Raw genomic sequence first — 22,041 nt, forward strand, 5'->3', positions numbered from 1 at the left:
CTACCAGGCAGTCATAGGAGCCAAGGCTTCCCAGGTTGGGGATGTAACTCCCACACCCTTCTAGGCAAGGCACTCTGAGAAAAGGATCCACCAAGATCTGGGTGGGGTACCAACAGCATCTGGCATAGTGCCTCACCCCCAAAAGAAATGTCGCTTGCCTGATGACATATCACAGTGATTCTCATGAAATTAGATCCCTTCCTTAGATCCATGTGATGCTTATGGTCCGTGCATTCCATTTGCAAATCTGTGAAGACTAATAAAGCTCACATTAATCAATACCAGTTAGGGGTTTGGGGTTGTATAGCACAGAAGTGGATGGGTTTATGCTCTTGATCTACAGATCTCTGGGATGTGAAGTGAGTTGACCCTTCTGTCATCTTGGTAACCCATTAGCCCCAGAGCACTTTGGAGACACGATCTTATTCACGACCGATGATGACATTCTCGAGGCCATATTCTATTCCGATGAGATGTTTGACCTGGACGTGGGGAGCCTGGACAGCCTGCAGGATGAGGAGGCAATGAGGAGGCCCAGCACAGCTGACGGCGAGGGGGATGAGCGGCCCTTTACCCAGGCTGGCTTGGGGGCTGATGACCGGGTAGGACTGGAGCTGGGGGGCTGTGGGGGGACCCCCAGATAGATTTCTTCCCCTAACTGAGAGTAGAGCAGGGAGAGTTAAGATGGATATCCTTTAAGCTGCTGGTGCCACTGTGTTGACATTTCCCATCTTTCTACTTCGTTTTTTTGTCCTCTATGTCATATTTCATTCTCTAATTATTTTTATTTTTTTATTTTTTTTAACCGAAGTAAAGAAAGTATTCAAATTTTAATCAAAGCCAGGAGAAATGAGCTCTGTGTCATCTCTGCAATTCAGAGGTTGGAAGTCTCAGGGGAGTTTTTGCTTTGGGTTGTGTTTTGATCATTCACTGTTGTTTTTGATGGAAGGACTAGGAACGCTTTTCATAGGCAGAGTTACAATTAAAATAATGATCATCACAGCCATGGTTTCATGAACACATATCATGATCCAAGCAGGGTACACAGTGTTCTTGTTTCACCTTCGTGACAGCCCTCTGAGTAGAGACTATTAACATTGCCATTTCGGAAACTGATGCTCAGACAAGTCAAGTGACTTGCCCAAGGGCACATCGTGACAGAGAAACAAGGGTAGAACTTGAATGCGTGATTCCACAGTTTATGCTTTTAATTGGTAAGCAACTTATTATTTTTTTATTTTGTTTAGAGATAGGGCCTGGTACTGTCACCCAGGCTGGAGTACAGTAGGGTGATCATAGCTCATTGCAGCTCAAACTCCCGGGGCTCAAGCGATCCTCCCACCTCAACCTCCTGAGTAGCTGAGACTACAGTACATGCCACCACGCCTGGCTAGTTTTTTTTTTATTTTTTGTAGAGATGAGGTCTTGCTATGTTGCCCAGGTTGGTCATGAACTCCTGGACTCAAGCGCTCCTCCCATCTTGGCCTCCCAAAGTGCTGGGATTACAGGCAGGAGCCGCCACACTTCGCCAGATAAACAAATCTTTTAAAATGAAAGATGACCTTCAGGGTCAATTCAAGTCAGGACCAATAGGAAAAAGAGGAGATGGTTAAAGAGGGTAGGGGAGAAATGGGGACAACACAAGCCACAAGGGATGGGGCTGGGCTGTGGGAAGGTCGTGACCGAGGCAGGACTGCGACATGTCGTGTGGACCCCATGGTGTTCACTGGGGATTGTGCCTCGCAGCCAGGCAGAGCATGGGGTGCGGGAGCAAGGCATGGGGAGGTACAGGCAGCTGGGGAGTGCATGCCCCTCCCCTCCCCACGTCTAAGGAAAGCGGCCACCAAGAGGGGCAAGCCCATTGTTGCCAGTTCTCCTGATTTTTACAAGAGAAGCCAGAAAGCTGGATTTTTCTGTAAAATCTCTCCATTTAAAAATGCTGGCAGTGAATTCAGATGTTTTCAAACCTTCTTTGGGCCACAAGCCGTGCCTGTGCTCCTGATTCGACCCAGGGGTCTCCAGGTGGGAGTCCACCCTGGGCGCTTCCATTTGCCCAGCGTTTTCCAAATGACGAAGGTGCTCGTAAGGGACTCTGATGGGCCCAGCGCTGTGAGGGGCTGGGGGATCACTCTCTCTGTCTCGTGAGAGACGGGCGCCTTCACTTCGTTTTGCACCTCAGCTTGAAGGGGCTGTGAAGGGGCTGTGAAGTAGTAAAGTCTCTTTTGCCTTCACTTATGGTGCAAAGAGACAATGAGCAAGCAGTTTATATGTAAGGCCCAAGAAGGGTGTGGTGGCCCACTGTTGACTCTCTGAAGACCAGGATTTTTATCCTGTCTACCCATGGAAATCACTTGGGTGGATCTTTAAAAATGTCTGGGCCCCACCCCTAGAGATTCTGCTTCAGTGAACGGCCAAGGTTAAGAACCACTCTCTATGGTTTGAATTCTTCCTCTTCTTCCTTCCTTCCTTCCCTCCCTCCCTCCTTCCTTCTTTTCCTCCCTCCCTCCTTCCTTTCCTCCTTCCTTCCTTTCTTCCTCTCTCCCTTCCTTCTCTTCTTCCCTTCCTCCTCCTTTCCTTCCTTCCTTTCTTTCTTCCTCTAGCTCACCACATAAGCATTTATTGAGTCCTTCCCTGTTGGAGGAAATCTAAACACCTTAGCTGTTAGCATCAGGCTCCTCCCCAGCCAGTGAGAGCTGCTGACAAGGATGCAGACCCTGGAGGGTCAGGGTCTGCCCATATCACTGGTCCCATAGCTTCCACAAAGGCAGAAAAATCCAGGAAAACACACAGGGACTTACCTGGGCATAGGGTGGGCAGTGGTAAATGCAGAAACAACCAGCCAGCTAGCTGTGTGGGTATCACTAAAACCACCCCCTTTTCCTCTGCTTCTCCAACCCATGTGCAGATCCCGGAGCTAGAGCTCCCATCCAGTTCCCCTGTCCCCCAAGTCACCACGCCAGAGCCAGGCATCTACCACGGAATCTGTGAGTAGCTCTCCTGGAGCAGTGTCGGGTGGAAGGAGGACCTTCCGGGGTCAGGGGGAGTTGTGGCCACTTGGGACAGGGTTTCCCTGGACAATCGGGTGGGTTGGACACTGTACAGAGACACCAGGCTATGGGGCAAGTGGAGGCTGAAACCAGCCTGCGCTCAGCTCCCTGGCCCTAGCGGGGCCACCTCACTCCAGAGGAGGGGCATCTCTTAGCGTTTTGCCCTCCCTGAGGGGCATTTTTGCATTTTGCATGCAGACACCCTATGAGTTAGCTGTGACCCTGACCCAGGAGGCTGTAGTTGGCCAGAAAGTGTGAAACAAGAGGACATTAGAGCCTGAAGAGACCCAAGGCATCTGTTGGTGCAGTGCCCTGAGCTGTCTCTTCCAACTCCACCAAAGAGCAGATGCACAGGCAGAGAAAGCCTGCATCTACTCTGCCCCGGGGGTGGGGGCAGGTGCACAGGCCCAGGGTACCAGGTCTTCTGACTTTTCAGAAGAAGTCGGAAATCTAGAGTCTTACGTGAAGTCTCCAGATTCTCAAATGTGGGTAACGAATTTTCTCATGTTTTAAAATATCGCATGAGCCAAACAAAACAGTTATTGTGTATCTGGCCAGCTGGCTGCCAGTTTGTGATCTCTGAGCAAATCCCAGGGGTTTTCTGCTGGGCCTGTTCATCACCCTTCTTTTCCATTGATCCTTCCGGCCGGTTCCTCTCTTCATCCATGCGTGTCCACATCAGCCCCTCCCCGTCCTGGGGAATCTTCAAGCCCAAGGTCACTGCTGATTGTGATCTCCTCCCTCCTGCGCCCTGCTAACCAGGTTCCTGGCAGCCTCACTTCCTGCTCTCTCCTGCCCCCTGTGAACGTGACCCGCTTCTACTTTATCTTCTGAGAACAAAAGATGTGACACTGTCGGGCTCCCCTCCCCACCTCCCCATCCTCATCTCCAAAATGAAGCCGGAGCCTCTCTGAATCCTGGTGTCAGCCCTTCCAGTACCTCCCCATGCCATCTCTGGAGTTCACCTGCAGGCACCTGTGCAAGCCACACCTTCCGCCTAGGATGCCTCCCTGCTCCATCTCTGCCTTCTGACAACCGCCTGTCGCTGGCTAGGTTCCCTAGACGCAGACCCTGAGATGGAGTTTACTGGGGTGTGCTCTTGTCAGGGAAGGGCAGGAGGCAAGATTGGGCAGAGGGAGAAACTGGTCTGCGGTTCAGCCACTTCAAGGCCTCAGCCTGCTCCACAGGGAGCTCAGAACCTGGGATGGCCCTTTGGGGTCATCCTGAGTTGAGTGAGAGGCCACGTCTTTATCTGTATCAACGTGGCACTGGCTATGGGCTGCCCCTGGGGAGGGGCATGGCTTTTTATTTTACTTTTTAATTTGTATTTATTTATTTTGACACAGTTTTACTCTGTCGCTCAGGCTGGAGAGCAGTGGCATGATCTCAGCTCACTGCAACCTCCGCCTCCCAGGTTCAAGAGATCTCCTGCCTCAGCCTCCCAAGTAGCTGGGATTACATGTGCCCACCACCACGCCCAGCTAATTTTTGTAATTTTAATAGAGACAGGGTTTCACCATGTTGGTCAGGCTGGTCTCGAACTCCTGACCTCAGGTGATCCACCCACCTTGGCCTCCCAAAGTGCTGAGATTACAGGCATGAGCCACCAAGCCCGGCTGGACATGGCTTTTTGCAAGGAGACTCTCTTCAGCCAAGGGCAGTCGCAAGTCAAGGGCCTCAGTGGTGAGCTGCCAGCCGTCAGCACTTCCCGCCACCAGAGGACTAAGTCCTTCTGTTCCTGGGGGTAGGAGGTGGGGTCTGAGCAGTGCCCTAAGTGAGCTCCACATCCCCTCCCTTACGGCCCTTCTGCGACCGCATCTCCTCCCCAGGAGTCTTCCCTATCATCTCCTGTGAAAATTCATCTCTCCCTCACCCACTCCAAAATGACCAATGATCTCTTAGAAGGTGCCTTATTTGGAATTCTCATAGCCCTTACATTCCAAGGCGCACTCTCAATTACTTTCGAATAGCAGCAGTTTTAAAGGCCAACCTAACATTAGGCAAGCACCTGGGTTGAGGCTTGGTTTCATCTCCCAGACAGGCACTGTGCTGGGCTTTCTCTGCCTTATCTCGCTGTAACACTCCTAGCTCTGTTTTCCATGAGAGCAGGCAGCTGAGGCTCAGAGATGGAGTCACCGACCTAAGGTCACACGGCCAGTACAGAAGCTGGGAGTGGAAACAAAGGTGTTTGAATCCAAAGCCCACATCCTCACCACGCTAGCAGATTGCCTTAGGGTTGCCACTGGGAGACCACCTCACATCAGAAGCCTCTGTGCAAGTGTCAGTGTACCCCATGAAGCTGTGAGGTCCCAAAAGACAGCCATCGTTTTTTATTCAATGTGGTTCTCCCCTAAGTTGGTCAGGATTTTTTTTTTTTGGCAGGGGATGAATAATGGAAATTTAATTCAAGCTGAGTTCAGCAAAAAAGGGAACTTATTGGCTTATGCAACTAGAAGTTAGGGGTCGTCAGTTTCCACACAGCTGCGTTCAGTTACGAAAATGATGGCATCAAGACATGGTGTCTGCCTCCCTCTCCCTGCCTTCTTTTCATCTCCTGCCGTTCTCCCATTCAGTGTCATCCATGTGGAAAGTCCTGGAAGCTCCAGTTTATGCCTCCTTTCTACCCAGCAGTCCCAGATGAAAGACAACTTCTGTTTTCCTGAATCCCAGTAGTTGCAACTACTATCCCAGAATTAGATCTCTGGGTCTAGCTTGAGTCATGTACCCATTCTTCTTTTTGTTTTTTTGTTTGTTTGCTGTTATTGTTGTTTTGAGACACGGTCTCACTCTGTGGTCCAGGCTACAGTGCAGTAGTACAAACACAGCTCAGTTCAGCCTCAAACTCCTGGGCTCACGAGATCCTCCCGCCTCAGCCTCCCGAGTAGCTGGGACTGTAGGTGTGCCACCGTGCCCGGCTAATTCATATTCATCCTTAAGTCAGAAACTGTGACTCACCATGGTGGGTAGAGTGGGAGGTGGGAGATGGAAAACAGATTGGCCGGGCCTGGAGCCCAGAGAAAGGGGTCAGCCACCCAAGCAGTGTGGACTGAGCACAGGGTGGTTCTCCAGAGCAGATCAGAGTGTGGTCACCAGAAGGAAGGCAGGAATGCTGGCCAGGCAGAAGCAGCCACTGTCGCCTTCATCTGATGATTTCCCCAAAGATGCTGCCTGTAGATGTGTTTCCTGCTGACCTGGCTCCTGACCTTTCACAGAGATGTTATTTCAGTGCCTTTGGGAATTTGGCCCCGGAGTAGAGCTCAAAGACCTTTTTACTGCAAGGCAAGTGTAATTTCTCCTCTCTTCTCAGTAGGAAGGCAGAAGAGCCTCTCAACGAAGCACCCTCTGCGTCTGTTTTGAGGCCTGTGATTGCTGAATCTCTTCTCTCTGAACCTTTGGCTTTTTCCTCACCGTATTCAAAATCCTCAACCCGCTTCACCACTCCATGCAAGAGCGGAGCACAGAGAGAGCTTTAATAAAGTGACCCGGGGGGAATGTGTCGGGGTTGGTAAATATGGCCAATCCTATTAATGTTTTGAAAGGGGATATATGACTTGCTAATTTGCAGATGACACTAATTTTGGAAGTTTTGCAAATATCAGCAGTGATGAATAAGAAAGGAGCTGAGAGGGTTGAAACATAGGGGAGAAATAACAAAATTAATTTCCATTTGTATAAATACTAATTGATACACCAGAGGAAAATGAATATGGAATGTTGGATATTAGCTCGAAAAGGAGAGTAATCAATTTCAGAACAGCCCCAAATTAGATGGAATCGCAGTGCAGCTTGCCAGGCAAACAAAGAGATTGCAGGCTTGGGAGAGTCTGGGCCGGCATCTCTTTGTTGTCACAGAGGGAGGCGGCATTTCTCCCTCACACTGATCTCCATCATCCAAATCCACATCCTCATCCACCTGTGGCCCTTCCATCTCAGGAGTGGTGCCCACAGCCCCTCTGTCACCTGGGTCAAAACTTTTTTTCCCCTTCTGTATCCAGACCATTGAGAATCCTGGTAGTGCTATCTCTGAAACAGATCCTGTATCTGTTCCCTTCAACCCTGTTTTCATTGCCACCAGCCTTGTTCAAGCCATCCTTACTGCAACAGCTTCCTCCCTGGTCTCCCTATAAAATCCAACTGATGGGAGCTTTGTAAGATGCAGATCAGATCATGTTGCTCCCCTGCTTCAACATAGAACCTGCCAGTAGCTTCCCATTGCAAAGAGAGGAAAATCCAAGCTTCTTGATATGATCTAGCCCCTGCCTACCTGTCTGATTTCATTTTCTTCTACTCTCTCCCTTGGCCACTTGGTTCCACCTATGGGTCAAATTTGTTCTCCTCTCAGCCTGGAATGTTCTTCTTCCAGAAATGCAAAAGCGTGATAGGTTCCTTCTCAGCACCCTGGTCTCAGCTCAAATGTCACCTCCTCAGGGAGGCCCTCCCTGACCACCTCTGCTCGTATTCAGTCGCTCCCTATCCTGTTGTTATTGTTTTTCATAGTGTTCATCACTCTTGGAACTGTTGCCTTTCTTTATTCATTATGTGTTTATTGACAGTCTTTGCTAGAATGCAAGCTTCTTGAGTTCAGAGATTGTGCTCTGTTGTTCATTCCTGCAGCTCTTATGCCAAAAATAGGTTCTGGTACACAGTAGATGATCAATAAATATTCGTTTACCATTGACTGTGAATTTGGTAAAACCCAATAGTTTTCGTTTGTCTCATTTATTTGCAGATCTCTACTGAACCCCTACTTGTTCATTAGTCATGTGTTTAAAATTTTTACTAAAAACATTCATTGAACATCTACTAAGCACTGTTCTGGGCTCGGGGGATACAGCAGTGAACAAAACCAGCAGAGTCCTGGCCTCAGGGAGCTTCTATCTTAGTGGGGGAGACTGATGAAGACAAATAAGCAAATCAATGTAGACTCGATTGTCAGGAAGCATTCAGTGCTATAAACAACAAGGCGAGCAGGGTAAGGATGTAGAGAGTGATGTGGTGAGCAGGGCTGTTTGAGCTCTGGTTATTAGGGAAGGCCTCTCAGGAAATGACATTGGAACACTGACTCATGCTGAGAAGGAATGTGTCAGCTAGCTTTTGCTGCCGAACAAGCCAATCCAAAATCCACTGGCTTAACACAACTACCATGAATTATATTCATGATTGACTGGTAATTCGGTGGCTTGGCTGGGCAGCTCTGGGTGAGCTGGCTTGGTTGGCCTCTACTGGGCCTGCTCGAGTTCCTGATCAGCAGGGAGGTGGACCGGCAGCTGAATGACCTAGGACATCTTCACCCACCGGTCTGGCAGTGGGGAGGCTGCTGGCTGGCGTCTGGGTTAGTTGGGCTGCCTCACACAGCATTCTCAAGCCCCAACTGCTTTACAGGCTCTGCTTGCCTCACGTGGGCTTCTGTCCCAGTGTTCAAAGCAAATCACGTGACCCAGAGTCAGGCGTGGAGAAGGAGACTCCAACTCTGGATGGGATAAGGGGCAAAATCACATTGCAGCGGCAGGGACACAGGGTGGGACGAGTTTGTAGCCACTTTGCACGTGAATGATGTGGCGAGAAGCACATGTGCAGGGTGCCGTGCTGGCCACGTGTTTTTTTCATCTGCCCCGGAGATGCTCAGAGCTACCTTGGCACCACAAAGGATGAAAAGGATCTGAGGGCTAAGTTACAAAAAGTATGTTGGGAGATGACAGGGGCGTGGGAGAGAAAACCGAGCTCCAGGGAGGTCAGGTGACCCAGCCCCTCTTCATGGCCACAAAGAAGTCCTTTCACCTCTCTGGGCTTCCAGTTCCGCATCTGAGCTGCAAGGGGGTGGTGCCAGATGACACCCCGCTTCCTTCTGCCCGCTCTGTGGTGCTGGCATTTCTGTGAACACTGCAAAGAGTGAGTCTTATAGTTAGCTACCCAAAAGGGTGCTAAAATACGTGGCAAATTCTCTAAGGGCAGAAGGGTTTATTGTGTTTGGTCTTGCTCTAATGAGAGACTGTTAAGGAAAGAGACATTCCAGCCAATTATCTGACAGGGCTTGATCAAGAGATTCATTCCATTTGAGTTTCCTGGGCAAATGAATGACACCTGGGCTGTTTTGCCCCAGGGCCACAGAAGGTCACTTCTAAATGGTCTCTGATTGAGAGAGGGTGGGAGCAGAGGCAAAAGGATGGCAGTATCACCCTAGGTCACTTCCTTTACTCTGAGCCCACGTGAATCCTTGTGATAGCAGCCAATTTGCATAAAATGTCAGTTTCCAGCACCGGGGCTTACTGATACAAGTCTCCATGTAGTTGCTGGTTTAATCATTCCATCTGTACTGAGCTCCTACCGTGTGCCACGCACCATGCCAGGCTCAGGACACAGTGGTTTAGAGAAACAGATGGGGTTTCTCCCTCAAGGAGTTAGGCATCTGGCGGGGCAAGTGGATATTTACCAAGATCACGAGATTACAGCAGTGACCAGGGCTTGGAAAGGGAAATGTACAGTGGCATGGCAGGTTATCAGTGGAGGTTTGACCTGGTCAAAGAAGTCAGGAGGGCTTCTCTGAGGAAGGGAGCTGGGATCTGAAGGGTGTGCACAAGTCAACCAGGCCATGTGAATTCTAGAGAGGGGTGACAGCACATGCAAAGGCCCTGTGGTTGGAGAGACAGGAATATAAATACGAGAAACTGAAAGACAGTCTGGGTGGGGCCTAGGATCCCTGGTGCACAGTGAGGTCAGAGAAGTAGATAGAAGTCTGCTGGAGAATGCGTTGTTGGCCAGAAAGCATGGGAAGCCACCAAGGATGTTCAGTGTGGGGTGGGACAGCACAATCTTGTAGGCGGAGGAAGGACTCAGGGCTATGTACAGGTTTAACCCTCGTCCATGAAGCTTACCGTTGTTTCCTGAGCACTGACAGTGGCCTGGGCCCAAGGCCACCTAGAGGAAAGCCACAGAGCCCACCCACAAGGCACTTTGGGTCTGGGTTGAAGTTGCTAGAATATAGAGGCCGAATAGCATTCCTCTTCCCATCTTCATTTTAGATGCCTCCTCCGGAGCCTCTGGTGCTGATGGGCCACTTCTCTTCCTGTTGCAGGCCTTCAGCTGAATTTCACTGCCTCCTGGGGAGACTTGCACTACCTGGGGCTCACTGGCCTGGAAGTGGTGGACAAGGAGGGCCAGGCGCTGCCCATCCACCTGCACCAGATCTCCGCTTCCCCCAGAGACTTAAATGAGCTCCCCGAGTACTCTGACGACTCCCGGACTCTGGACAAGTAAGTGTCTATCAGAAGCTTTACTTTCATGACCACAGGGTTTTGGGGACACTGTTCTGCCTCTGAGACTTCAGATTCAGACATCAAATAGAATCGCATATGTCCCTCCCCCAGCCACCCTGTGAGGTAATGTGGTCAAGGGAAACCGAGGCTCAGGAAACCGAGGCTCAGGAAAGAGAGGTGGGAGGTGATTCTCCAGGGCCACATAGCTGGAAGTGTCAGGCGGGATCTGAAGGCAGGTTCCCATGCTTCCAGACACAGCCGTGGTCTGCGTTTTCTTCTCCATGCTTAGCAGAGCGTCTCGCACACAGTAGCTCTCTGTAAACCTTTGCAGTGGATGGTTCAGAGTTTACGCATGAATGACCCAGGCCTCCCGGGGGCTGAAAGCTCCGTCTCCCCTCCTTGAGGTTGGAGGTGATGGCTCAGGAAGCCTCCACAGGCAGTGGTGGCTGCACTTTCCTCTGCACTTGTCAGATTTCATAAGCCAAGTTTGCGTCAAGTCAGTAAGCGGGGAAGCCTCAAATACAGCATCGATCCACATGGACCTGCAGCCCACAGACCAGCACTCGGTTCCCCTGCTCTGCACAGCCAGAGGGTCTGGGCACTGCTTAGAGGTGTGAACTAGGGAAGTCAGAGGGATGGGAGTTCAAATCCCACCTCTGCCCCATGCCAACTATTAAGTAACTTTCTTAACCTCTTCAATAATAACAGCAATGCTAATAATAATAACTGATCATATAACTGCCAGTTTTTGAGCACTTATTAAATGCCAGGCACTAGGCTATGCGAAGCAGGTGACACATGTTCATCCATTGAAGCCTCAAACAGCCATTTAAGGAAGGGACCATTATGAGCCCTACTATACCGATGTGGAGACATCGATATGCAGAAGCCACCTAGACTAGTACAGTGGCAGAGTCATGATTAGAACGCAGGCATGTGGGATACCCACCATCCACTCACTTAACCACTAAGTTATACTGTCTCCCCTGCCTTGGTTTCCTTATCAGTAGAATGGGGACAGTCATTCCCATGGCATGTCGCATTGCAGCCACATCCCTTGGCCTGGTGCTGAGCTCATGCAGATTTGGTGGCAGGCTTCTCCCTGCTTTTCTATAAGGTGGCCCTGAACCGTGGCCTCACCCCCTGCTACCATTAACTGCTCATGGGCCCCTCTGACCGCCCCCACATCCTGGCAAGTCACTCTCCTGAGTATTTAGTCTTGGAGCCTGGAGACCTGGCTCCCAGTCAGCTGGAAAAGTGATCAACGCACAGTGCGGCTTGTGGATCCTTCCCACCCACTCACCACCCACCTGCCAGATTATCTGTTGGCAAATCCCAGGCCTGATAGCATTTCCTCTGTAAGTATTTCAGTGTATACCTCTAAACAATAAGGGATTTAAGAGAAAACATAGTCCTGGTACCATTGTTATACTTGAAAAAGTTGCCTGTGCGCAGTGGCTCATGCCCGTAATCCCAGCATTGGGAGGCCAAGGCAGAAGGATCACTTGAGCCCAGGAATTCGAGACCAGCCTGGGTAGCATAGTGAGACTGTGTCTCTACAAAAGAAAAAAAAAATTAGCCAGGCACTGTGGCACATGTCTGTGGTCCCAGCTACTTGGGAGGCTGAGGTAGGAGGATCACTTGAGCCCAGGAATTCAAGACCAGCCTGGGCAACATAGTGAGACTATGTCTCTACAAAAAAAAAAAAAAAAAAATTAGCCAGGTACTGTGGCATGTCCCTGTAGTCCCAGCTACTTGGGAGGCTGAGGTAGAAGGATTGCTTGAGCCCGGGAATTCAAGACCAGCCTGGGCAACATAGTGAGATTGTGTCTCTAAAAAAAAAAAAAAAAAAAAAAAAATAGCCAGGCATTGTGGCATGTGCTTGTAGTACCAGCTACTCAGAAGCTGAGGTGGGAGGGTCACTTGAGCCCAGGAGTTCAAGGCTGCAGTGAGCCATGATTGTGCCACTACATTCCAGCCTGGGCAACAGAGCAGGACCCTGTCTCAACAAAAAAAAAAAGAAAGAAAGAAAAAGTTAACAATGATTTCTTAAATTACCAGGTATCTAGCAGATTCATAGTCCCCCACCCACCCTTTTTAACAGTTTGCTCATTTGATTTGAGATCCAGATAAGGTCTATGTGTTGTGATTGGTTGCTATGTCTCTTAAGCCTCTCTAGGTTCTCTTTCCCCTTTTTCAATTTTTTTCTTGTAAATTACCTGTTGAAGAAACCAGGTGGACCTGAATTTTACTGGCTGCATCTCTATGGTATTGTTTAGTCTGCTCCTTGCTCCCCTGTATTTCTAGTACTTGTTAATTAGATCTAGAGGGCTGATCAGATTGAGGTTTGACCACTAGGGCAAGATGGCCCTGGGGACATATAGAATAGAATGTCTGGTTGCCAGGCTCTTTGTGATGTTGGAAGCCAGTCATGCTGGCGAAGTCCATTAATTCATTAGGGATTGAAAAATGGTGGTATTTTCGCCTACTATTCTTTTTTAAATTTATTTGCTGAAATAACTGCAATAAAGAGAGAATTTCCCACAATTATTTGGCTACTCTGTGGTGAAATTCAGATGGGAAAGGCAGCCTAAGTGCTGGATTCTCTCCTCTCCTTTTCTTTTTGGCTTTCCAAATAACTGTTTCTCTAGCATCGTCTAAAACATGTGTTTCTTTTTAGGGATTGTTATGAACTTGTGGATTTTAAACATACAGTACTGCATCTGAAGAGTCAATTCTTTGCAGTGTTTATCCTGATTGATGTTTAAATCATTCCCTCTTGGATGCTGGGAAGTCCTGAGTCCTTTTAAACAGTCACCTTTCTTACCTTCTGATGTGACAGATGCTTCAGGCTCATCTGGTTTATTTCTTGTCCCAGACCTGGAATCAGCCATTTCTCCAAGAAGCCCTGGTTCCTTTTAGTGGGAAATGGTATTTAGAGACCGTAATCTGGCCACTAGAGATGCTCACTGCTACTTGGTCGGTTGCTGTTTCTAGGCTTTTTTATGGATAGAGCTAGGAATTCATTTAGATGTTCTTGAGAGTGTCTGTAGAGTCTTCCTTTCACTGTCGGCTACAAATGCTCCAGCAGTTCTCTCTGCTCTCAGAATTGGGCGGGTTTGCTATGGAGCAGCCCCATTTCTAGGACAGAAAGATAATTCCCTTTGGAAGGAAATAGAAGGTTCTCTAGTGGTCATCCTCAGTCAGCTTAGTTCCACAAACATTCCAGGGTGGAATTGCTGAATTTCCTCAGTTTTAAGATGCCAGCAATTGTCAGACACACCATCCATCAATTTAATAACAGCCTTTTAGGGAACAAAGAAACATTGCCTTCTTGGGTAAACGCTTCGATTATGAGATTTTTTTTTTCCAAATTCACAACTTTAAAATGTAAAAGGAAACAAAAAGTTTCTTTTCAAATCTAGGAAATGTGGCAGCAGGCCAAGTGTCTCCCAGTACAGCAGCTGCGAGGTACCAGGAATCTAGGGTGTGGAGTGGGGAAGGTTCTGGAAAATGGGAGGGAGAGGAAGGTTGCTCAAAAGGCTGCCAGCTGGGCCCTTTTTTCCAGGACCAGGCTTCTGAATGGCAGTGCCAGACACATGGGCCAGAGCCACGAGGACAAGGGCCTGAGGCCTGGGCTGAGGCATGCTGGGCAGTCCAGGGAAGCGAGAGGCACAATTGTCCTTGGACAAACACAGGCCAACTTGAAGATGAGCAGGATGTCCCAAGCAAGGGAACCAGAAACTGGCCAGGACAGGAGTGCGATAGGGCTGAGGTGACAAGCTCAGAGTGCCAGCTGGGAAGAGCACGAGGGAGCATGAGGGGCTCCCTCCTACAGGTTAGAGGCTTCCCTGGGATATCCAGGCCATGCGGTCACAGAGCATGGTCCAGCCAGAGCAGCTCCCACAGTCACCTGCCTCTCCTTCTACTTGTTCCAAGCCAAGAGCTGCAGAGCTCACCTTGTGCTTTTGTGCCTCTCTCCCCCAGCATGGGAAGGAAGGGCTACACTTCTTTCCAACTATGCTGTAAAGCCAACACAGCAAATTTACAGGAAGTTTGGAAACTTGAGAAAAATACTCACCTCCATACCCTCTGACCCAATTATGTTTTTCACTTTTGCACACTCTCTCCTGGTCCTTGTCCTCATTTCTCAGCTTTATAATCAGTGTCCTGCCTCCTCCATGTGACTGCAGTGTCCTCACGATGGCACCTTAACCCCTGTGAAATTTACTTAACCATTTCCCGATTTTGAGATCTTTTAGGTTGCTATCCTTTTTTAAGCTAGTGTAAATAACACTGTAATGAGCATCTTGGTTCGGATAGCCTTTCCCATATATTGAATACATTTTCCTTCTGGGGAAGAAAATCCCAGAAATGGGATCACTGGGCTAAAGGATTCTGAAAAATGATACATTTTCCCTTTTTAAAAAAAACCCTGCTGATTGCTTTTCTGCACCTTTAAGAGCATAGCCTTTTTTTTTTCTTTTAAAAAATGTCTCATTTCATAGATGAGAGACGACTTCTGACTGTTGTTCTCATCAGTCACACCTCCCCTTAACGAGCCTGACACAGCCAGGCTAGTGCCAGGCAGTGGGGACGTACTCGGGGGCGAGGGGGTGGAGGCCCCACTGTGATGCCTCCTGTGCTCACTGAGCCGCCCCCCTGCTGCTCCGTCCCGATTGCTGCAGGTTAATTGATGGCACCAACATCACCATGGAGGATGAGCATATGTGGCTGATCCCCTTCTCGCCGGGGCTGGACCATGTGGTCACGATCCGCCTGGACAGGGCCGAAAGCATCGCAGGCCTGCGCTTCTGGAACTACAATAAATCTCCCGAGGACACCTATCGCGGGGTAAGCCAGGGAGCAGCGGCCGTGCTCAGTCCAGCGTCAGGGAAGCAGCACCTTGATGAATGGCTGGCGTGGCAGCCAGAGAGGACCATAAATCCTCCAGAACTTTCCAAACGGAGCTGGGGGCATTATGTCCAGGGAGGGAGAGAGCTGCTGTTTCCTAATGCAAATGGCAAATGCAGGCTAAAGAGCTCAGGGCATTTCCAGGGAACTGCATAGCGCCATTTCTCCTGGTGCTGGGGAGTCCTAGGCAGGTCCAGGCCCCAGCTTGCCACGGTCAGTTTCAGCCCTCAAGTCCATTGAGTCTTCGGGTGGCCAGGCCTCTGCTGGGGGCTTCACAGGCATTCATCGTTTCACTGGATTCTCATTCCAGCCAATGGGAGATGGGTGTGATTACCCCCATTTCTTAGGGTCTGAAACTGAGGTCCAGGAAGGTTCACTTGCCCATCCAAGGCCACACAGCTGGAGTCTCCACCTTGGCCGGCCAGACCTGGAGCCCACACTGTGATTTCCATGTGATGTTTTGCCGAGTGAGAAGCAGCAGGGGGGCGCTTCTGAGACTCAGTCTCGGTGGGAATGAAGAAGAGAGCCTCGGAAGAGCCCTTTCCTCTGGCTTTTCTGGCCTCAGGTGACTGAATGGGTGCCCTCCAGTCATGTAAAAGTGACAATGAGGCCACTGAAAGGTAGCAATTCAGCTAGGGCCCTACTATCAGGAGGGCCTGAGTCTGAGTCTCAGCTTGGACCCTACCAGCTGCGTAACCTTTGGCATGTGGCCTGCCTTCCCTGGGCCTGTCTCCTCATCTATAAAATGAGGAGGGAATAACACCTGCCACGGCGGATTGGCATCACCATTGCCAGGTAACAGTTGACAAAGCCAGGACTCAGCCTCAGGTGATCCCCAGATCTGGGCTCTTCACCATATACCCACCACGGAATTTATTCTAGGGCCTTAGGAATTGTATCACGGACCAGGTGTAGAGGCTCATGCCTGTAATCCCAATACTTTGGGAGGCTGAAGCTGGAGGATGGCTTGAGCCCAGGAGTTCTAGACCAGCCTGGGCAATACAGAGAGACCCCCATCTCTACCAAAAAAAATAGGCAGGCTTGGTGGCACACACCTGCAGTCCCAGCCATTCAGGAGGCTAAGGCAGGAAATCTCTTGAGCTCAGGTTGAGGCTGCAGTGAGCTATGATCTCATCATTGCACTCTAGCCTGAATGACAGAGCAAGACACTATCTCAAAGAAAGAAAAACGAAAAAAAGAATTGTGTCACATCTTACAGCAGGATTGGCAGCCCCTGGCCTTCCCTGTGTGGCAGGAGCTGAGCCAGCGTGCTCCTCTGAGCAGGCCAGTCACAGACCCTCCCAACGCTGCCCTGTGTCTCTATGAGCGCTCCCCTGGGTTCAACACATTGAAGAAGTCAGATATATTGACATTAAAAAACAGCCTTCTGCCTCAAGTTGTGCCTTTGGGCCTTAAAATTCCCTTGAGCAAATCACAGTCTGTCTGGTAGAGCTTCTGTGACCTGAATTTACCATCTGGGGATGTTGGGCTGAGTTCCCATCTCACAGGTCTGGGCCCCACCAGCCAGACAATGGCTACAGTTGGATGAGGTGGGGGTGGGGGGGAATGGGCACGTGGCCTGAGATGGGAGACCCCCACTGCAGTGAAATGGATGCTTTGACTCAGATACCACACCCCAAAAGGCCTTCCCGAGCACCAGGGGTCCCTGGCATGTGGTTGGAAGCCAGGGCCTTGGACTCCTGGAGTTGGGGCTTCAAATCCCTTCAGTGGCCCTCGGGCAAATCACTTAGTCCCTGTGAAGTTTAGCTTCCTTCCCTATAAGATGGAGGTAGTGACAGAGGTCACCTCGAAGGGAATGAGCAGACGACACGTGGCCAGCTCTGCCCAGGGAAGTCAGGGATGCTTTCTGGAGGAGGTGTTGGCCCTGGAGGATGGACTGGGGCTTCCTGGGCCTCTGCTTTACTGTCACTGAATCCACTTTTGGGTGACTCTGTCCAGGGCACACTCTGGCAGCTCCAGGCTTATGTCCTGCTAGCTCCAAGCCCAGCAGAAGAGAGAGCTCCCCTTTCCAGGCAAGCCAGCAAAACCCCAGGAGTCATGCTGACAGGCCCGGCCGTGTCTCAAGTTCAGCTCAGGGGGCCCAGGTAGGAATCCCCCTTGAGGAAAGCAGATGGAGAGATGGAGGACGGGGACCAAGTTCTAGTGACAGCCACGCCCGAAGCCAGGTAGCACCACACTTCAGGTTTACATGTCCTGTGAGTAACTGACATAGAGGGGCTCCCAAAATGCTGAAGGAACGAGGGGCCCCAGGGGCACATGAGAGCCAGACCAGGGACCCTTCCTCCCTTCCTTTCTGCAGGAGGAGCTCCTCTGCCTCTCCCTAGGGGAAAGCCACCAGTTGGATCAGCAGCTGCACCAGTGTTGCTGACCACGAAGCTGGGCTAAGGTGTCAAGGAGAACCAGGCTCCAAAATCTGAAATCAGAGAGTGATGGCTGTTGCCCCTCCCTGCCCATAGAGCAGGTGGTGGCTGGGCCACCTCAGACTCTACCATTAGGACTTTGAGATTGACCAGTAGAACCTGGCCATCTGGCTGGAGAACTCTGGCTAGAACAGGGAGAGATGTTGGCTCAAATCCAAGTGAATCCAGCAAGCTCTTAGAAAGCATCTGCTATGTTCCAGGCCCTGAGGCAGACAGAGAGGTGGTCCAGCCAGACCCTCCGCCGTAAGAGAGACCCAGAAGCCACTGGGGATGCTGCTAGGCATACAGGCCCAAAAAGGATGAGCTCAGTGCCATGACAAGAAAGATCAGGAAGAGGCCTGTCCTGTCCTAAGGGAGAGCTCCCAGAGGGGTATTGATGTGTGAGCCAGGGGTTGAAAAAGGAGCAATAGAGGCTAACATTCATGAAGTATACAGTTTGTGCCAGGCACTGTTCAGGGCACTTTACATAGGTTAGCTCATGGCCGTGCCCATTTAACAGATGAGGACATTGAGGCATAGGGAAGGTAGGTAACATACACAGCTACTAGTGGGTGCACATGGAAGTGCCTGAGTCCATGCCCTTGACCTCCATGTCATGCCGCCCCAGGCCGCTGCAGCTGGTGAGGTGGGCGAGGCCTTGGCCAAGTCACGTGCCACCCCTGAAAGCTGTGGACTAGTGTCCGCTACAGCAGGGGGCTCACCTGTCTTGTCCTCTGCTACCTGCCCAGCGCCCACACAGCACCTGATACGGGAAATGGACCTCGGTCAGGTGGCTCTGCGAAAGGCTCCCCATGGTGAGCACAGCTGCCAGCAGCTCCAGTCACGTCAGCACCGCTTCTGTCCCCACATGGCCTGCCTCCCTTCAGTCATGTTATTTCTTTTGTTTGTCAGGCCAAGATTGTCCACGTCTCCCTGGATGGCCTGTGTGTCTCCCCGCCAGAGGGCTTTCTCATCCGGAAGGGCCCAGGCAACTGCCACTTTGATTTTGCTCAAGAAATCCTCTTCATGGACTACCTACGGGCTCGGCTGCTGCCCCAGCCGGCCAGGAGGTGAGGAGAAAGTGGGCGCCATGCACAGCCCCTCCCGGCCCCTGGGCCCGCTTGCTTTGCAAGTTGCTCTGATGTACATACCGAAAGGGTTTTGAAACGATGATCAAACGCATTGCTTTTCAACTTAGTCATTTTCTAAAGCTCAGCCAAGCCTCACCGGAAGCCTGTGGAATGGACTTACTTTGTCTGGGGACATTTGGGTTTTTCACAGTCTGGAGTGCTGAAGATTTTAAATGCTTCATTGCGTTTCCTGCTGGGAAAAGAGGCTACAGCCTGCCTCCATTCCCGAAATGCCTGCCGGCCGGTTTGGGGAAGGGCCTTCCTTCACCCGTTTCTGTGTTCCTGATTTAGAAAGATTCAAGGAGAAAAATAGAGCTTAATATTTCATGGATTCACTGGGATTTCTTGGCCCCAGTCTCAGCTGCATTAAGTTCATAATGATTTGTAAATGCCACGTTAAGTTTACTGATTTAAACCCCCTGATGTCCAAACACCAGAGGCCAAGCTCTGGAAACAAAATGAGTTTCCCTGCACTGTAGCAGGGTTGGCTGGCTGGGCCGGTCACTGGGAAGTCACTTAATTGTAACATTGCCCTTGAAATGGAAGAGAACCAGGCTAGGGCCGGAGGACACTGACAGTGGACCAGGGAGAGGGGCCCCATCGGGAGGGCGGTGGAGGAGAGAATCCTTCCCGAGGGCCGGCTGTGTGAACACTTTGATGTGTCCTTTGGGAAATCCTTCCAGCCACCCTTTGACCTAGCCAGTATGATGCCCATTTTACAGTTGTGGGAACTGAGGCTCTGGCTGATGGAGCCAGGTGCTGAAGATCATGAAGCCAAAGCCATCAGGGCTGTGCCTGCCTTCCAGCCTCCTCTCGCTTCCCTCTTCCCGTCCTGCCCCAGACTCCAGCCCTCTGGCTGCTTTCTGGAGCAAACACCAGCAGCCCAGTGTCTTCCCACCTCAGGCCTTTGCTCTGCTGCTCCTCTGCATGGAAGGCTCAGCTCTGGCACTTCCCAAGGCTGCCTCCTCCTGGAGGCCTTCCCAGAGCACTCCCTGAGGCAGCCTGCCCCACCCAGTCCCTCTGCCCTGTCACCCTGTCCTGGCTCTCAGCACAGCGTGGACCCTCCTTGTGTTTAAAGACATAGAGGGGGTTGGTTTTCTTAACCAACAGGGGGCAGTGGTACCAGACAACCTCGCGTCCCATCCCGGTTCTGCCACTACCAGCTGCATGGCCTTGAGCAAGTGACCTCACTTCTCTGTGTTCCAGTTTCCTCATCCACATCCCAAGCATCTAAAAATACCCACCTCCTAGGGTTGTGTTGAGGAATAAAAGAGTCCATTTCAGGAAAGCCCTGAGCCCCGTGCCTCCCTGGCACAGCATCCTGCCGGCATTGGCAATGACTGTCATCTAGAGCGGGAACTCCACGCGAGCAGGGGCCTCATCTGTCTTTTCCCTGCTGCATCCTAGGGAACGCTAAACTGCCACGTTTCTTCAAAGCCTGTTACCTGGCGGGTAACTGGCTGGTGATTCTGGGCCATCGTGAGCTTCTTCATGGTGCTGTTTTGTGCTTTTTCAGGCTGGACATGAAAAGCCTGGAGTGTGCAAGCATGGACTACGAGGCGCCGCTGATGCCCTGTGGCTGTATCCTTCTCCTCCCGCCCCACCAGCACATTCTGGGCCCCGAGGCAGTGCCTGGGCCGCAACTGCCCAGCCAGGGTTTCAGGCGGCCACAGCTGAGGCAGCTGGAACTCCATGCAAGGAAACCAAGGCAGAGGATGGGAGGCCTCCCGGGTCCTCAGGGCCACTAGGAGCTGCTGGAACTGGGGCAGCCAGGCTAGTTCCAGATCCCGCTCCTGGCAGCTGAGGCTGGAGGGGGCAGCACCCAGGACTCCAGCTGGGAGGGGCCAGAGAAGGTGGCACTGACCCCAGTGGCTGGACTGGGGAAGGGGGGTGTCCTGGAACCAGCCAGGGAGGAGGTGAAGATAGAAATAACTTGGCAATCCAGGCACAATAGCTCACACCTGTAATCCCAGAGCTTTAGGAGACCAAGGAGGTTGGATTGCTTGAGGCCAGGAGTTTGAGACTAGCCTGGGCAACATAGTGAGATCCCATATCTTAAAAAAAATGAAATAAAATAAATTAGCTGGTGGCACATGCCCATAGTCCAAGCTACTTGGAGGCTGAGGTGGGAGGACCCTTTGAGCCCAGGAGTTCAAGGCTGCAGTGAGCTCTGATTGCACCACTGCACTTTAGCCCAGGCAGCAGAGTCCAGCACTCTTGGTACTACTATCATTCCCATTTCACAGCTAGGAAAACTGAGGCACAGAGACACTCAGTAATTTGCCCAAGGCTACACAGGTGGGAAGGGGTAGGGCCCAGGGGAGGTGAACCCAGGCAGCCTGGCTCTAAGGCCGGCTCTCTAGCCGGCCAGTTCTGGAAGCACTGTCTCTGGCTATGCCATCATCTGGGAGCCACCCGGCCCCTTTTCAGGCCGCCCATCCGGCCTGCTCCTGGGAGTGCGGGGAGTGAGCAGAGCACGGGGCTGAGGAAGGGCTTGATGCCCAGCTCTGCACATGGGACTTCAGCAGCAATGGTGGTCTCCTTGCCCCGGCCCATGGCCCCTGGTGCTGTGAGGTTTATGTGTCCCCTTCTTAGCCTCCTGTTTACTTGAAAGGGACGGAGGAGGGAGCAGGTACTCTGTTCTTGTCATTTCACAACCAGGGAAACTGGAGCGTTTCGTTCAATACCATACAATCAGTTTGTGACACTGATGTTTCCCCATCCTGCCTGCTCCCTGGAGAGCACCCTCTCCTCCCGTCCCGTCTCCTGGGGCCTAGAGGAAGGCTTTGAATTCCTAATACACATGCACGGGCACACGCACACGTGCACACATGCATACACACACACACGAACACTCACATCCACGCACACAGGCATGCACACACATGCAGTTTAAGAAAATGTGATGCCACCTAGATTTTGATAGGCTCTAGTCGCAATAAGAGAAAAATGTTTTTCTCTCGTTCATCAATATAAACCCAAAACAATTCCTCTTATCTTTGCCATTGTTTTACTATATTCTGAAAAAAAAAAATTAAGCCTTCTTTTCCTTAATAAAGTGTCCCAGTCATTTTCCAGTTTCAGCTTCTCACCAGCTGGGGCGACCCCTATTACATCGGCCTCACTGGCCTGGAGCTGTATGATGAGCGAGGAGAAAAAATCCCCTTGTCGGAAAACAGTATCCTTTCTAGGACAGGAGTGGGCTCCACCCAGACTGGAGGGAGCATGGGAGGATTGGGAACGGGGCAGAAGCCTTGTGTGCAGAGGGAAATGGCCC

At 51.0% G+C, this 22,041-nt stretch overlaps 1 protein-coding gene across 20 annotated transcripts in view; it reads left to right on the plus strand.

The window, feature by feature from the left end:
• Window positions 1-22,041, plus strand: part of KATNIP (katanin interacting protein) — a 230,359-nt gene that overhangs the window by 201,264 nt on the left and 7,054 nt on the right. For all 20 annotated transcript variants that reach the window (XM_054533684.2, XM_054533683.2, XM_024233849.3 and 17 more), the window contains 7 exons: window positions 397-602; window positions 2,906-2,984; window positions 10,120-10,297; window positions 14,989-15,154; window positions 18,547-18,704; window positions 20,281-20,345; window positions 21,832-21,942. In XM_054533684.2, the coding sequence (XP_054389659.1) occupies window positions 397-602; window positions 2,906-2,984; window positions 10,120-10,297; window positions 14,989-15,154; window positions 18,547-18,704; window positions 20,281-20,345; window positions 21,832-21,942 (963 nt within the window). The remainder of the gene's footprint in view (window positions 1-396; window positions 603-2,905; window positions 2,985-10,119; window positions 10,298-14,988; window positions 15,155-18,546; window positions 18,705-20,280; window positions 20,346-21,831; window positions 21,943-22,041) is intronic.

Source organism: Pongo abelii, chromosome 18, assembly GCF_028885655.2.
Source record: "Pongo abelii isolate AG06213 chromosome 18, NHGRI_mPonAbe1-v2.0_pri, whole genome shotgun sequence".
Classification (NCBI taxonomy): domain Eukaryota; kingdom Metazoa; phylum Chordata; class Mammalia; order Primates; family Hominidae; genus Pongo; species Pongo abelii.